Raw genomic sequence first — 16,516 nt, 5'->3', positions numbered from 1 at the left:
CCTAGATAGGAATGGAAAAAGAAGAGATGTCTCGGGGAGAAGCATAACACTTCTTTAAGATGTTGAAATTAAACTCATGTTTCATTTCAATTTTAATCAACTTCCAAATCTGATAATTCACTGATGATAATTATATGAAGGAAGCTACCCTACCATCTCCACCAATGTGTTTGGGCAATGGCCCACATTTAATGTATTTAAAATAAAAATGAAAAGATCATTATATTTGTAGAGCTCAAAGGATGCAAAGAAACATTGCTCAATTTGGTTCAGAAAGCTTGTTGACATAAGCCAAAGAATTGAATAAGGAATATGTTTTCTCGCACGCAGTTCCCCTGGTCAGAGGTCAAATCTAATTATTAGTATAGATCCCAAAGTCAGAGAGAGAGAACGACTCAAACACTCTCATGTTTCAGTTTTTTCTCCTAATGGACCAGCTACCTCCAGCCATGCTCCCCCAGGACCCTGCAATGAGAACAGACACCTGTGGACGAATCTCTGTTGAGAAGGAGGAAGATGTGAATTTTTTTCACTTTCTTCTAATCACCGATAGGGTGTGACCTCCCCGTACCATTTCAGTGAGACACTCTCCTTGAATCTCATTGGTGGATTTAGTACTTCCCCCGCAGCCATGTACAACCACAGCCAAAGTTACTGGGACAGATTCTGTGCTGTGTTGAACTGTTGTAAGTTGAAGGTAACTCCATTGACTTCATACTCTGTTTTCAGTCAGAGAAGTATACATCCATGTTAACTCCCTCTTCCAAGAGTTATTCCAGATACACACTGGTGTAAAAGAGACCGGATTCATCCCAAAGTGAATTTGTTTGATAGTATCTAGTGAATTCACCAGGATGCGTGCTTTTACCATGAATACCAAGTGATTTCATAAGGATGAAGCTGTCAAAGTGGTGATCATTTGCTGGAGCCACATGATCATTATTTTTATTTTAGGTTGATGGGATGATTTATGAAGTGAAACAAAATGCTATTAAATATCTGTTAATGATTTGATAGCTATTTCTGACCCATGAATTTTAATTTCGGTGCTGTCCATTACTGCACTGCTGTGGATACTAATCTGTCAGGTTTTTCTACACGGCATTGTATTTGACAGGACCCTTAGTAATGATATGGATAGTTGCCACTGAGGAGCAGGAATAAGGGTATGTCTACACTACCACCCTAGTTCGAAGTAGGGTGATAATGTAGGCAACCGGAGTTGCAAATGAAGCCCGGGATTTGAATTTCCCGGGCCTCATTTACATCTCGACGGGCGCCGCCATTTTTAAATGTCCGCTAGTGCGGACTCCGTGCCACGCGGCTACACGCGGCACGGACTAGGTAGTTTGGACTAGGCTTCCTATTCTGAACTACCGTTACTCCTCGTGAAACAAAATGCTATTAAATATCTGTTAACTATTTGAAACGAGGAGTAACGGTAGTTCGGAATAGGAAGCCTAGTCCGAACTACCTAGTCCGTGCCGCATGGCGGCGCCCGTCGAGATGTAAATGAAGCCCAGGAAATTCAAATCCCGGGCTTCATTTGCAACTCCGGTTGCCTACATTACCACCCTAGTTCGAACTAGGGTGGTAGTGTAGACATACCCTAAATAACACTCCAACATGCAGTGTGGTTGTAGCTGTGTCTGTCCTGAGATACTGGAGAAACAAATTGGGTGAGGTAATATCTTTTATTGTACCAACTTCTGTTGATGAGAGAGGCAAGCTTTCAAGTTACACAGACATTGGTTCAATAAAAGATATTGGTTATCTGACCTAGCCTCTTTCTGACAGGGCTTAAACAGATCCTAACACCCAAGTGCAGGCTGACAGACTACTGTGGAAATGCTTCTTCCTCCATGATTCACCAGGCAGTCATTTCATCATGTGTGAGAGCTTGCAAGCTAATAGGTGACATATGGTAGGAACAGCAAAGAAGCAACCTTCACAGTCTCCTCAAAATGCGTTCACGTTTCAGCCATCTTTGCTTTTCTGTACAATGCGCAGTTAGCCCATGGAATTCACAGCCACACAAACTGGTGTTAAGCCGGATTAAAAGAAAAGAACTGGACATTTAGGTGAATAACAAGAATATGCAGAGTTATAATAGGGAGGATTTTTAAATAACCCCAAGAATTTTAAAAGGAATACAATGTCATGCTTGAGGACATAAACTAACATTTAACTAAAGGAAGAAACTTTTTTTTTTCCGGGGCAGGTTATTTCACAACTATTGGAGCATTTCTTGCACATTCCTGGTAGTAGGTACTGGTCACTATCAGAGTTTATGGTCCACAGTTCTTGCCTGGTAATTTCTGTGTGCAGCAGAAACAATCCTCCCCCCACCTCCCACCGCCCCCAAATGTTTAACAAGTCATTGTAGCAATAGAAGATCACTGAGGTAGATTGCCTTCCACTGACAACCGTTTCTGCTCTTCTTGTGTTTTCAGATACAGTCCACACAAAGACGCAGACCCTTTGAAGCCTAGGGAACCTGCGATAATTGAACGCTTTATTGCGTACAAGAACCAGGACCACGGGGCCTGGCTGAGGGGTGGAGACGTATGGCTGGATGACTGCCAGTGAGTTTTGCCTTATTTCAACCCTTCGCGGTTCTGGCAAGCGTAGTTGTGGTTATATTATTTATATCGCTTTGCACCTTGCACATGGTCAAGATTAAAATAAATACGAAACTTTAAGAAAACACAGGCATTGTTACAAAATCTGTTTTGTCTGAAGTAAAGAATCTGCTGAATTGTTTTTAAGTGTGACTTTGTCCAGATTTTCAAAGCAGCAGCAAAAATTGACTCCGATAAACCATTCTACAGGGAAAAAATGAAGAGATTAAAATAAACAGAAAACATATAAATCTAACCAGCTTCCACCGCCTTATTTTATGTGGTTCAGCATTGTGCTGAATAAGACAGTACCAAGGAAGCAGACACAAAACTATGCTTTATGGGAGGGAAGGAGAGGAATCGGGGAAAAGCACATTGTATGCCCTTGAAAGCAATTTCCTGTGCTGTTCCTCTTTGCACTTGGGACTGGATGATTGTCTTCACTGTCCACCCTGATCCAGTATCTTGATAGCAATCTCCATTACTGAGGGGAAAAAAAAAAAAAAAAGCTCTACACTAGTTCAATTGTTTGCCTAGCCGTGGCATCCAGTTGCCTGCTAAAACTGCCTTACGTTAGAATAGTCCTAACCTTTTAAAATCACCCACTGGGACTTCAGAGATTAGCAAAAATGAAAGTAGGTCAGAATGAACAGAAATATAATATCAAGTCGCCATGTTATCTGTCCTTATGGACTGTGTTAGCCAGAAATGCTTAATGTTCCTGCCTTTTCAGATCAGTTGCATTTTGTTTGGATTAGTCAGAGATACCATAATTTTTAAAATACTGCATGAGTGTCTCCATTTTATCAATTTTTGGCAACATTCTTTTCAATGCATCTGGCTCTGCGGGTACAGCCCTCAAACTATAGTTTGTTTTTATAATCATTACCACAGAGTTAATTTTCATTTCCTTTTCTACAGTGACATCTTTGTATTACATTAACAAAACAAATACTAATGTGGCATGCAGTACATAAACCTTTCCTGAGGCTGTAGAAATAATAAATGAAAAGCAGATAGCATGTAATATGCTACCACCTAGTGATCAAATTATGGAAATTGTTTTTATTCTGTTCCTAGCTTTACATTGACTTTCATCTTGTGCATGGCAATTTAAATTCTAGCACCAAGTTGTAACTGTGATGTTTGTCAGCACATTGTAAAGAGGGGATTAAACTATAACGTGAATCTCTGTATCTGGATTCTCACTTTCCTCCAAATTTGGAGAGTGTTTGTAATAAGCGTTCCAGTTAATGCCATTATAAAAATAGGAACCATTTAAGACTCAGGTACAAATCTGGATTTTGAATATCACCAAAGCTCAGTAGCTTTTACTTCTGGTATCTGACACTGATGAAACAGAAGTTAGAAACTTCTACCACTTCTTGAGCTACTGTGTGGCAAGGCTATATGAGTAATAAGCACAGAGGTGCATAAGGGGGAAATGTGTGTAGGGCAGAGGATTATTAAAAAGTGTAAAATAGTTTGGTACACAAACAGGACCTCCTTAAATAATTTTGAAAGAGTCATGGTAGACAGAGATGGGGCAGGGGGAGGAAACAAATCAGTATCCAATAAGGAAGTCCTTCCTCCTGCAATGGCAGGTTATAATCCCAGTTAAGAATCTATCAAACTGACACTAACACTTGATCTAGACACATTATATGAGTCATGATATCAAACTTTTTCTTCACCAAGTGGAATATAAACAAAATTGCTAAAGCTTTTAGTGCCTTGCACTCTCCCACTTAACATAGGGAAGCTTCATTTTGTTAATTAACCCCAACCCTCCTTGTTAATAATAAATTCCTTCCTGGTTTGGATATCCCAGTTTAGCATTGGGAAGCACAAAGGCTCTGTATCATGGCTTGTAAAACACTCCCTACTCTTTTCTCCTTGCAGGTTTGCTGACAATGGCATTGGCCTGACCTTGGCAAGGTAAGCATTATTCTTTCCCCATTTACCATTCTCCTGCTCTGTCCTCTGATTCCAAAACAAAGTTTGCCTGAAGGAGCCCTTTTTAACGCACAGTCCTGTCTCTCCTAGCGGAGGTACTTTCCCACATGATGATGGTTCAAAGCAAGAAATAAAGAACAGCCTATTTGTCGGTGAAAGTAAAAACGTGGGAACAGAAACCATGAACAACCACATTTGGGGTCCCGGAGGCCTGGATCACAGTGGAAGGACTCTCCCCATAGGCCAGTAAGTTCTGTCCAGCACAAGTGAACTGTGCTTTACCCTCCTGTTTGTTTAAACATATGTATTTTTTCAGCACTATTTGGTGTAACTGAAACTAGAGAAATTATACACAGAGGGTTTTGTTTCATGGCTCTTGTTCCCAAGATCCTCATTGTGCAGCTGCTGCTGGCAGGCATGTGCTTGCAGGCTGCCAGGACAGCATCAATACCTGCTTCATGAACTGGGTTGGGGGACAGCTAAGGCAGAGGAAGAGTTTGTGAACTGGGCAAGATTTGTACATGTAGTCAGCAAGGATGGGGCAATGCCACAATCTCCACCCGTATCAGCTACCAGTCACCAAGGAATTCTCTGAGAACCCTTGCCTGGGCTTTGGACCAAGTGGAGTTGCTGCTGGGTTCACATGATCTTTATGCCCTTGTTAAACATTTTACAAGCTGCTAGTGAATGTCGTGGATGACCTCACCCATGATCTTGGTGCTCTGGATTGGTTTTGCAAATGCAAGGGTATTTTGTTGTTGTTTGTTGTTTAAAATATAACCACCCTTATAGAAGCCTCTGATGCACAAAGAGATCGAATCCTGTATTTTCTGCATGGCTCTCCTCAATTCTGCTTATCAAAGGAGTCCCCATAGGACAATCCTCTATACCAGGGGTGGGCAATAAGCGGTTGGCCAATGGGAACTGCAGGAAGTGGTGTCCCAATCTGGGCCACATTCTGCAGCTCCCATTGGCCAGGAACGGCAATCCACAGCCAATGGGAGCCACAAGCAACCATACCTGTGGCTGTGCAGGTTAATACATGATAATGTTGAGCCCATAGGCAGCTGATTGCCAACCCCTGCCCTATACCAACAGTGAAAGGAGGCTCTTATAATACTCTGTTCTTCCGTCCTTTACATACAAACATTCTCCCGTTGTCTTCAGTGGAGGAAGTTGTGTATATAAGAGCATCCAAAGGCAGGGAGCACTTACCTGAATGGGAAATTCTTGTGTGAGGAAGGACCGCTCCTTTGAGTAAACGATTATGGTTTTGTTTATTATGAGCAGTCATTGACATGTTTTAACCCTTTAACAGGCTTGGCTAAAACATGACATTCAGTGAACTCAAAATGTAAAAAAGCACATGTCTTCTCTACCTCTCCACTGGGATCTAAACAGTCTCTGGGTTAAGGTGCTTTGGAGTGTGCTCACTAACTTAAAACAGTATCCCAGGCAGTGCAACAGTTTTGCTGCTTGAAAATCCAAATATTATTTTATTGGAGCCAGGTTGTTTATCTCCATGCGCCTATGAAAGCTGTCTTGGGATTTTAGCTCTTCAGTGATTCAGTGTGAGGAGCGCACATCTGATTGGTTGCAGGTTTTGCGGCTGCTGCAGACATATTTGTGATTGCCACATTAATTTTTTCTTTTTAGGTCAATGCCTTGGCATTATCCAATGTTCCTTCCCTTTAGGAGTACAGACCAAACAAAGATGATCTGCTTAGACACAAAGAGACCTTGACTGAACTCATAGGAACTGAAGGGTTGCACAAACAAAAACAAAAGCAGCACTCACCCAGAGTTCTCCTGCTGACTATGCAAAATAATGTCTGCTACAAAGCATTCCCTGAAATCAGAATGTGAAAAAGCCTGTGGCTATATGTCTGATGTCTACGGTAACACATTGTGACCAGATCTCCTTCTCTCTACTTTTCAAATATATTTTAGGAATTTTCCAATTCGTGGGATTCAGTTCTATGATGGTCCAATCAATGTCCAAAACTGCACGTTTCGCAAGTTTGCTGCATTGGATGGTCGTCACACAAGTGCCCTGGCATTCCGGCTCAACAATGCCTGGCAGAGTTGCCCCAATAACAACGTCACCAACATTATATTTGAAGACGTGCCTGTGAGTTATTTTTCAAAATGGGTTCCTTGTCATTTGGTTTTTGAACTGAATGGGATGGAGAAAAGTGTGAGGCAGGAAATGGCCATGGGCAGTGGGGGGAGAGTGGAAACAACATCAGAACTTCTGACATCCTAGTCCCAATGACTGCCCTGTTTTTAGTGAATTAAGTGTAAATGAGGGATAAGAAAACTGGTTTCGATTTTTTTTTTTTTAAATCAAACAAGCCCCACTTTCTTGCAAACTCGGAGCAAATCAGAAGCAGGCCAGTTTCCCCCCAAATTGGGTTCTCATATAAATAAATAGCATTTCTATTTCTGCGAGCTTCTGCACTACCATAGGCCTGTTTCCCCTCCCACATGCAAGTAGTAACTCTACTGAACTTAATATAGTTACAGTTGAAGTAAAACCAAGGTAGGTGAGAGGGAAAATAAGGCCTCTTTGGTTCCATCTGGGGTAAGATGTTGAAGTGCCAACTTAGATAGGCTGACCTTATAAAAGTTGCAGTCCAGTCAGAAGCAAGAAATACCAATGGACGTCCCCATGAGAGATCCAACCACACTGGGCAGAATCAAAGGGGATTCTGTTCCTATTTACATCTGGCAATTCCATTGACATCAGTTCCCCAGATGTAAATGAGAGCAGAATTTGGCCAAAAAGGTTGCTATCAGCTTTGAATAAGTATGTGATCTTTTGGATGCTTCTTTGAACCAAACCAAGCAATTAGCGACAACTAATCCTGGTGAGAGATTGGCAGGTATCTTTTGCATCTGCTTGTACAAATATATGCCTGCTGGTCCTGAAAGTGTCCCTCTGCCTGATGGAATGTACCTGGCAGCTGTTGAATCCAATTAACAACCCGTTCAAGTGTATTTACAGACATCTGTAGATTGAAGGAATGATTTTGATTGCTTCATTTTTACTCAATACCACACTTGCTAAAAATCCATGAGAAAAGTTGATTAAAGATTCTTGTGCCCAGTGTCTGGTAGGAAGAAAAAAAATCCCCAGAAGAATCTGACCCAGCCTCAGCCATGTTGCATCAGGCTGGTTTATGACATTCAATTTATTTCACTTGCATAAGAACCACTGGTTAGAAGCAGGGCTGGATTACCCAATAGGCAAACTAAGCACGTGCTTAGGGCACCAGCAAAGCAGGGGCACCAAAAAAGATTTTAGGGTAAAGTATTGTTTTTATTTTGAATTACATATGGGAGGCATCATAGTCTTTTCAGTGCTTAGGGCCTCTAAAGGACTTAATCCAGCCCTGGTTAGAAGTCACATAAGCAGCCTCCCAAGGGAGGCCACTGATTGTTCCAGGGTAAGTGCAAATTCAAATAAGAAGGGATGTATGAACTAAATTAGATTTAAAAAAAAATCTCCCTCAGCCTTACTCCAAAACTTGAACCCCACACTGCAGGATGGAGGCCACAAGAGTAGAATGCTGGTTGTGTTGCCCCCAGCTTCCGTTCACCATCAACAGGAAATGGTTACGACTAAGCAGACCTTTGCAGTGTATGACCTAACTCTGCGTTAGCCTCAGGCACTGACCAGGCAGTATGTGGACAAGGAAGGGGTAACTCAAATATTCTAGCGAATGGCAGCTAGCAAGAATTTCAGTGGTAAGCTGCCAAAAGTGGGCACAGATTTTGTGGGCTGCTTTTTTTAGGGGCCCTTAGCCTGAGACACTCAGAGCCTGATTTCCTGGACATCAGCTGATGTGCTCAGAGCTTCTGAAAACCAGATCTAAGATGTCTCCCAAACTGAGGCACCAAAAATCAATGGTCACTTTTTAAAACATTGGCCCTAACGTATAAGGAAGTTTTCCCACCCCTAGAGTGACCAGCAAATCCAAATGCTGCTTCTTGCTCTAAAGTATTTTACAGCTCTAGTTAAAATCAGACAATTCATGCCATTCCCACAACCACAGGATTGTCCTTCCCATGAAGTGCTAAGCAGTGAATTGCTCCTCTGGTATGTAAATAGCTGTCACTATTCTGTTTAGATTACCTCACGAGTGTTCTTTGGAGAACCTGGACCCTGGTTCAATGACCTGAATATGGATGGTGATAAAACATCAGTTTTTCATGATGTAGATGGCTCTGTGTCAGAATATCCTGGTTCATACCTTATAAAAGAAGATAACTGGTTGATCAAGCACCCAGACTGTATTGATGTGCCAGATTGGAGAGGTGCCATCTGCAGTGGGCACTATGCACAGGTATGTAGAATTTATCTTACACTGCTGTCATTGCTCTGGGGGAGTACAGGAATTGAAGGTAATAGGTTTATAACTATTTTAAATGTGCCTGTACAGTAGGCTTGAAATTATCTTGAATTCAGAAATGTGCACTTTTATAGGACACTCTAGATTATAGTACTTGGCAATGCATCTGTCTGGATGACTTTACACACACAGGTGAGTTTGCCTGTAAATATTATGGCACATTTTCAAAGGCACTTTAAAAATGTAGGCCGTGAATATTAACCAATGAAAAGAACAAGGCACTTTTGTGGCAACTTCCATCCAAAGATCTCCAAGCATGTCAAAAGCTTTAATGAATTAAGTTTCACAAACTGACCCTATGGTAAAGAAGTTTTTATTATCCTCATTTTTATGGGGGAAAATGTGTCACACCTAAGTTAAGTGACTTACCCAGAGTCTCAGAGGAAGTGTCCTATAGAATCCAGAACAGAATCTGGATTTTCCAACTTCCAGTCCTGTGACTTAACCACAAAACTATTCTCCCTGTAACAAAAGCACTTGGTACCACTGCTTAGAACCAGTGCTTCGTTCTCTCTTATATGCAGCGACTTTTTTAGCAATGTTTTAGGTACTGCAAGTGCTTTCAGAGTAATATATTTAAAGCCCGTTAGTAACCATTTATTTTATTAAACCAATCGTGACTGTTTTCCTAATCTAGATATACATCCAGGCCTACAAGTCAGCCACCCTGAGACTGAAAATAATCAGAAATGACTATCACAACCATCCTCTCTACCTGGAGGGAGCGTTAAGCAAAAGTTCTCATTACCAGCAGTATCAGCCAGTTATAACACTGCGGAAAGGTTATACCGTGCATTGGGACAAGACTGCACCTGAGGAACTAGCTATATGGCTCATCAACTTCAACAAGTAAGTGATCCCTCTAAATTTTAACCCATGGAAGTAGCATTCCAACCAAGGCCATCTTTAGGATTTAGGAGAGTCTATGCAGTTTATTGAACTGGTGCCCAATGGCAGCTGGAGGGGATGAAGGGGTTTTTTTTTGGGGGGGGGGGTTAGATGTGATTTTAAAATCTTCAGCAACACAATAATGAGAGAATTTTTAAACAAATTTTAAAAGATGGTCCTGTCAACTAACAGTACATTCAGAAACTGACAGTTACTGGGGTTGACAAATGCCTGTTAAATGGCTTGATTACCACTTGAATGGCTCTTTCACAGGTTCAGTGTTCTGTTCCTAGGTCTGGCAGGCTTTGTCACTTTTAAATTCTCCAGATCTTCTCAAGAGGAAGCAAAACCCCAAACCAGGGGCAGGAAGTGGCTGGTCAGTGTACGTGAAGGCCCGGGGTGCCCCAGATTTTTGAGTGCCCTACGCAGCTACATATTCTGTGTATGGATAAGGGTGACTTGGATTCCCACCCAGTAATGTAACTGTACACTGTTGAAGAATGACATTATTGAAATATCCATGATAGTTCTTTCAGGGTTGACATAATTATTTTATGGAACCCGCTATGAACTGCCCTATCTTTTAATTTGTCATGATACTTATGTTCCCCCAGGATAGGCACTGAAAGGTAAAAACACATATTTTTTTTAGATGCCTTGGATCAAATTAATCTCTGGTGAATAGATGCCAATGGTTTTATAAGAAGGATGAGTTTAGCCCACATTGCTTAAGTAGCACATAGATGTTCTTTTACAGTCTAAATTATGTTGACCAGCCAGGAAAAAATTGTTCCATTTCAGAGTGAACTATTTAACTTGGCTTATGACATGCCCAGGAAAGTCATAGTCATGTGTCTATATTATTTGTTATAATGTGGCTCTTTGCTATTTTAGGAATGACTGGATCCAGCTAGGCTTGTGTTATCCTAAAGGGACAACATTTTCCATTGTCTCAGATATCCACAATCGCCTCTTGAAGAAAACATACAAAACGGGGACCTTCTATAGGACCCAGCAGATGGACAAATTGGAGCACCGATATCCTACCAAAGGACACTATTATTGGGATGAGGACAGCGGGTAAGGAAAAAGCCCCTGTTCAACTCAACAGATACGAGACAGCTCTCTGAACCAGAAAGTGGGTTTTTTTTGGATCGGGCCAATATTCAAATGTAAACTGGGATCACAACACACAGATTCTGTCAGGCCTGATTGATTTTTCATAACCTTCTGACTCATGGTGACTGCCACTCATTAATGTGCTCACAGACACTTGCCCCTAAAGGCTGTCCGTGCCAAGTGAATACACAGCAGGGCAGAAGGAAAAGCAGAAGGAACATCCAGCTCATTGCAATGAAATTGCGTGGAACAAGCATAAAACCCTTCTCTTTTCAAAAATTAGATCTAGGAATCTTAAACCCTGACTATGTATGAACATCAACATGATGATGTAGAGCTGCCCAATGAATTTGAACAGGCCAAACTTGTCCCCTTTGAGGGAAGATGGGACTTGTTCTTATAGGCAATTGAGGTTGTTTTTTAGATTGCCAAAGAGAAAGAAAGAAGTATTATTTATAATAAATACAGAGAGTTACTGCTCCCTCAGTGGAAACATTGAGGGCAGTGGATCTATGTTTCCATCTCCACAGTATCTCCTGGAGGAGGGACTGGAGTGGCTGCACTGCATGAGATTGGACTGGCCACTGAGGAGCAGGAAGACATTCCTGAGCCAGTCTGGTCCCACCTTCCAGTCACCATGAGTCCCAGTGGGGACTCCTGGCCTGATAGAGGGACAGGAGCACGTGGACTAGCTGCCAGGGTGGGGTGGAGGATGGCACGGGTGACTGGTACCTGGACAGGGGGCATGTGGGAGAATAGTGTACATGGTGCCAACCACCTGGTGAGGGATAGGGGAGTAGAAGGCACCCGCCGTGGAGAAACTGCTGTAGGAATGACCGTCAGAACTACCAGGCTGTCTGTTCCCAGTCTGGATGGGCTGCCCATTTCTCCCCCCTCCCCCGCCACACACATACCTTGCCTCCATTCTCAGTAACTCCCTTTTGCTTTCTTTCCTGTCCCTCCAGCCCCCAATTCAGAGAGCATCCTACCCCTCTGAATAAACATATAACCACACTGATTTATGTAAAATTAATGGCTCTTTAGAAAGAGATAAATACACCAGTGTGGGATAAATGTTCTATTAGCATGAGACTGGGATGGTTAAATTATACATTGGTTACCGCAAAGCACTGAGATGTATTCGTTTGGGTGTGAAACACTCCATAATTTGTGCATTGTCTTCCCCAATCTGAAGGCTGCTGTTCTTGAAATTCAAAGCCCAAAATGAGAAGGAGAAGTTTGCCTTCTGCTCAGTCCAAGGCTGTGAGAGAATAAGGATCAAAGCTGTGATCCCCAAGAATGCTGGAATCAGTGACTGTGAAGCTAAGGCCTATCCAAAATACACGGAAACGCCAGTAGTTGATGTGCCAATGCCTAAGAAGCTCTCTAATGCAATACTGGTAAAGTACCTTGTTTGCTATTACATTTCTATTACCATTGTTCTGTTTCCTTGTAAATGTATAAGCTTTAGCATGCATCATTCCATGTTACCTTGGAGACCAGCTCTAAAAACCACTCTGTCTAGGCATAACTTTCTGAAATTGCCCAGAAGCATAAAGCAACCTAAACCAGACACTAACAAACACAGAAAATGCAGATTCGTGAAAGAAAGACACCTGAAGCTGCAGCAAGTGATCCCTATCAGTTACTTTTCCATACTGTAGGCCTGCTTCCCAGGCCAAGGTGCTCAATACTCATGGGGCAATGGGTATTGAAAACTGCATTTCACAGTAAGAAATGCATCTCCCAATGCTCAAGTGTGGAATCCTGTGCACGGAAACGCAACGCACACACAGTGATGAGCAGAGCAACAGGTTGCTCAGAGGAACTTGATCCTGCTCGGATGAGAATTCTGCTGCATGGCTGCCAGCCAGGACTGCCTAATAGCAGATGCAATGTCAAAGGGGGGATTGCATAGCTAAGAGCATATCTAGGCTCTAAAGAAAAACTTTTGGCACTAAGTTTCAGAGCCCAAGGCAAATGACTCAGGCTCACCGTGCTCAGGCAGTGGCTAGAAATTTGCACATCCACAATTCTGCTAAGAGACAGGTGCCTGTTCTGTTCCCAGCCAGGCCCTTTCTTACCCTTCTTGCTTGGAACAGGCATGTAGGATCAAAGCCTCTGTAACCCCCTTTTTCCTCCCTGGGTTACTCGGGAGCAGGTGTCACATACATATGTGCCTGGTGGTTTTAACTTAAAAGGAGATCCTGAGTACCCCAGTGGTGATGCTGTTTAGTTGGGGATTCCTTTCCCACCCCCTTGCTGTAGTCTCTTGCTCCTGAAGAATATACAATGGCAGTGACTCCACCTGGCTCGCCCTGTGCACACTTAATGGTGTGCCTTGGGGCCTCCAGGAATAAAATTATTCCAGCAATAATCTAGATCTAACTCCAAGACCACAATTATAAATAATATACATCTAATTGATTAAATTAGAATTGACACACCTTTACTTAACAACTTAAAGAAACAGGGTTTAACAGATCAAAAGTGAATAAAATCAATTAACAAAGTATACAGAAATAAAAAGAACTTATCTATCTGGCATTTGCACTGCCACCATTTATCCCACCCCAGAGTATGCACTCCTCTGGATTCAGAGTCCCAGACACTTGCTTGGCCATGCTTGAAAGTCTGCAGCTGGAGTGGAGACAGCATTGTGCAGGTCCTGTGGGTGTTAGTCCAAGCTGAGCAGCCAGCTGCAAAATTCCTCTGTCACTGAAGCAGGCTCCACCAAATGCCAGCAGCTCTGGTTCACTGGGCTAGTCACTCTGCCTCTCTTTGGACGCAGAGTTAGTCTATATCTCTGAGGTCAGCCCCAGGCAGCACTTTCCGAAAGAGCCCAGTTACACACAGAAGGAAACTGTGAGTAGATTTATATAGTCCTTCTCAGCCACAGGCACAGCCAGAGACTCTCCTCTCTAGGGACAATCAGCAGCCCCTGAAGCAGCCTGCTAGAGCCAAGCCCCGCAGGCTCTCAGTCCCAGGCTCTAGCTGCAACACAACAGTTCCTGGACTGGACAGAGGCTCCGCCACAGCAGCCTGGCTTCTCTCTCCCAAATTGGAGAGCCTCTCTCTCCCCCCAAATGCCTGGATGATCTCCTGTTTCTTCCTTTTTCCTCACAGGCTCATGGGAATTGTAGTCGCTAGGGCTAGATTGCAGCACAAAGGATCCTCCCAGAAAAAGTCCCTTTTAGTGGGGGTATGTCTACACTACCCCGCTAGTTCGAACTAGCGGGGTAATGTATGCATACCGCACTTGCTAATGAAGCCCGGGATTTGAATTTCCCAGGCTTCATTAGCATAAGCGGGGAGCCGCCATTTTTAAATCCCCGCTGCTTCGAACCCCGTGTAGCGCGGCTACACGGGGCTCGAACTAGGTAGTTCGGACTAGGGTACCTATTCCGAACTACCGGTACTCCTCGTTTCACCGGTAGTTCGGAATAGGTACCCTAGTCCGAACTACCTAGTTCGAGCCCCGTGTAGCCGCGCTACACGGGGTTCGAAGCAGCGGGGATTTAAAAATGGCGGCTCCCCGCTTATGCTAATGAAGCCTGGGAAATTCAAATCCCGGGCTTCATTAGCAAGTGCGGTATGCATACATTACCCCGCTAGTTCGAACTAGCGGGGTAGTGTAGACATACCCTAAGGGGACTACACCTCAATTAATGACATAAAACTGCACAACACACACATTCCATTTTGCAACATTGAAGTGATGACATGATCAGCTCAGAGGTTAAGATTTTGCCCAGATTTCATTAACAATGTAATTTGGCAAGTGTCAATTTATGAGGTACTCTTTTATTGTTGATTAAACTGCTAGGAAGTTCTTGGTTTAAAATAAACTGCATTTGGGGAATGTACAAAAGCAGTAAATACCATTTTCCATTTTTGAACAGAATAATAATGACCATTTCCTAGAGCTGAAAGTAGAAACCTTCAGGACCAGATATTTCCACCTCCGTGATGATTTTGCATACATTGAGGTAAGTGGTTCCTTCCCAGCCACATTTGTTGGACTCTCTTTTTTTTAACCTATATATTTTTGAGTCTGAGATTTCACCCAGAATTTACTGAGGAAACTACCACTGAATGTCTTTCTTTAGGTGCTTATAGACTTGGCTTTCCCTTGATATATTTTTTACATGCTGCTTTTTCTTGTCCCCTCCCCCTCCCAATTTTCCCTTCTTCCACCCACCCTCCCATCTCCCCTATTTATTTTGGTCCTAGACATTCAACACTCGTTATCTGAAGGAGTGGGCTGTGCCCACAAAAGCTCATGATACCATCTACATGTTTTGTTAGTCTATAAAGTGCTATCATACTATTTGTTGTTTTTCAATTTACCTGTACAGACTAACTCGGCTACCCCCTGAAGCTTTAGGAATTAGGTCATTAGGGCTATGTCTCTTAGGAAAATGAATTGTACTACAACATTACAGGCAAAAATTCAAGTTGATCCAAGCTAACAGATCGGGAATCCTATCCCTTGAAGCAAAGGGCAGTTCAGTGCTGCCATGTCAGAACCAGGAAACTTCTTACAGTTATTTATTATGAACTTGGATTTTTTTAGCAGATTTTTTTCTTTTCTGCAGGTTGATGGCAAGAAGTATTTCCTCTCTGATGATGGTATCCAAGTAGTTGTGATTGATGGCGAGCATGGAAAAACTGTTGACCGAATGAGTTTCAAAAACTCTATTCTCCAGGGAATTCCAACACAGATAGACAGTTATGTCAACAACATCAAAAACAAGTGAGTAAATAATCTAGTGTGTAATAAAATGTTAGCATGCAGGAATGGTGCTGAAATAGTAACCTTTTTCTTAGCTTTGTTACCTGTTACAAAATGCGAATAGTCCTGCTACATGACACAGGCAAAGTCTCCTCCAGCTGCCAGAGGCATGACCACTTAGAAGGAACCGCCAGCTGTTCAGAACAGCTGGCAGTTCTCTGGGAGTAGCGGGGGCAAAGACTTCACATACTCCCCCAGCCACAGTCCAATCAGGGTCTGTGGGTGGGGAAGTATAGAAGTGTGTTGGCCCCTCCCGTTCCGTCTGAGGCCCCGCCCATTCTGCCTGAGGCCCCACTCCTTCAAAAATGTCTGAAGTGGCCCATAGTCAAAAATTATTGCCCACCTCTGTTCTAATGCCTCTCAGAAAGTTTCTCATGATGCAAGGTTCCTTTGAAGTGGATACTTCTGTTCTCCTGATGTTTTCAATGACAAAGTATTGCTGCAGCATTATGTAGAATAGTCACCACAGATATGTAAATTATTGTTAATTTTCTTTCCTAGTCTAGATATATCAAAAAATGGGCCTGCCCTCTTTTGCTATCCTATTCTCCACTGAACTCAATTAGTCTGATTCCTTTTTACACGTAGACAACTTTACACTGCCAGAATGGCTTAAAAGAGCCCCCATATAACTGAGAATCAGGCCCAATGGCTGCAGTGGAATCAGGGGTGGACCCAAGCCAGTCTTGTGCACCTTAGTAAAAATTGTCCTCTTTTTCCCA

General features: G+C 42.7%; 1 protein-coding gene across 2 annotated transcripts in view; it reads left to right on the top strand.

The window, feature by feature from the left end:
- The window catches only part of CEMIP (cell migration inducing hyaluronidase 1), a 153,481-nt gene that overhangs the window by 126,709 nt on the left and 10,256 nt on the right, over positions 1-16,516 (top strand). For both annotated transcript variants that reach the window (XM_014581656.4, XM_089782060.1), the window contains exons 18-27: positions 2,454-2,585; positions 4,524-4,559; positions 4,668-4,823; positions 6,528-6,708; positions 8,711-8,926; positions 9,630-9,841; positions 10,775-10,960; positions 12,195-12,399; positions 14,902-14,988; positions 15,598-15,755. In XM_014581656.4, the coding sequence (XP_014437142.3) occupies positions 2,454-2,585; positions 4,524-4,559; positions 4,668-4,823; positions 6,528-6,708; positions 8,711-8,926; positions 9,630-9,841; positions 10,775-10,960; positions 12,195-12,399; positions 14,902-14,988; positions 15,598-15,755 (1,569 nt within the window). The remainder of the gene's footprint in view (positions 1-2,453; positions 2,586-4,523; positions 4,560-4,667; positions 4,824-6,527; positions 6,709-8,710; positions 8,927-9,629; positions 9,842-10,774; positions 10,961-12,194; positions 12,400-14,901; positions 14,989-15,597; positions 15,756-16,516) is intronic.

This window comes from Pelodiscus sinensis, chromosome 14 (assembly GCF_052426305.1).
Source record: "Pelodiscus sinensis isolate ZL-2025 chromosome 14, ASM5242630v1, whole genome shotgun sequence".
Lineage (NCBI taxonomy): Eukaryota > Metazoa > Chordata > Testudines > Trionychidae > Pelodiscus > Pelodiscus sinensis.
The sequence above is the reverse complement of the archived record's forward strand: the minus strand, read 5'-3'. Positions and strand labels throughout refer to the sequence as shown.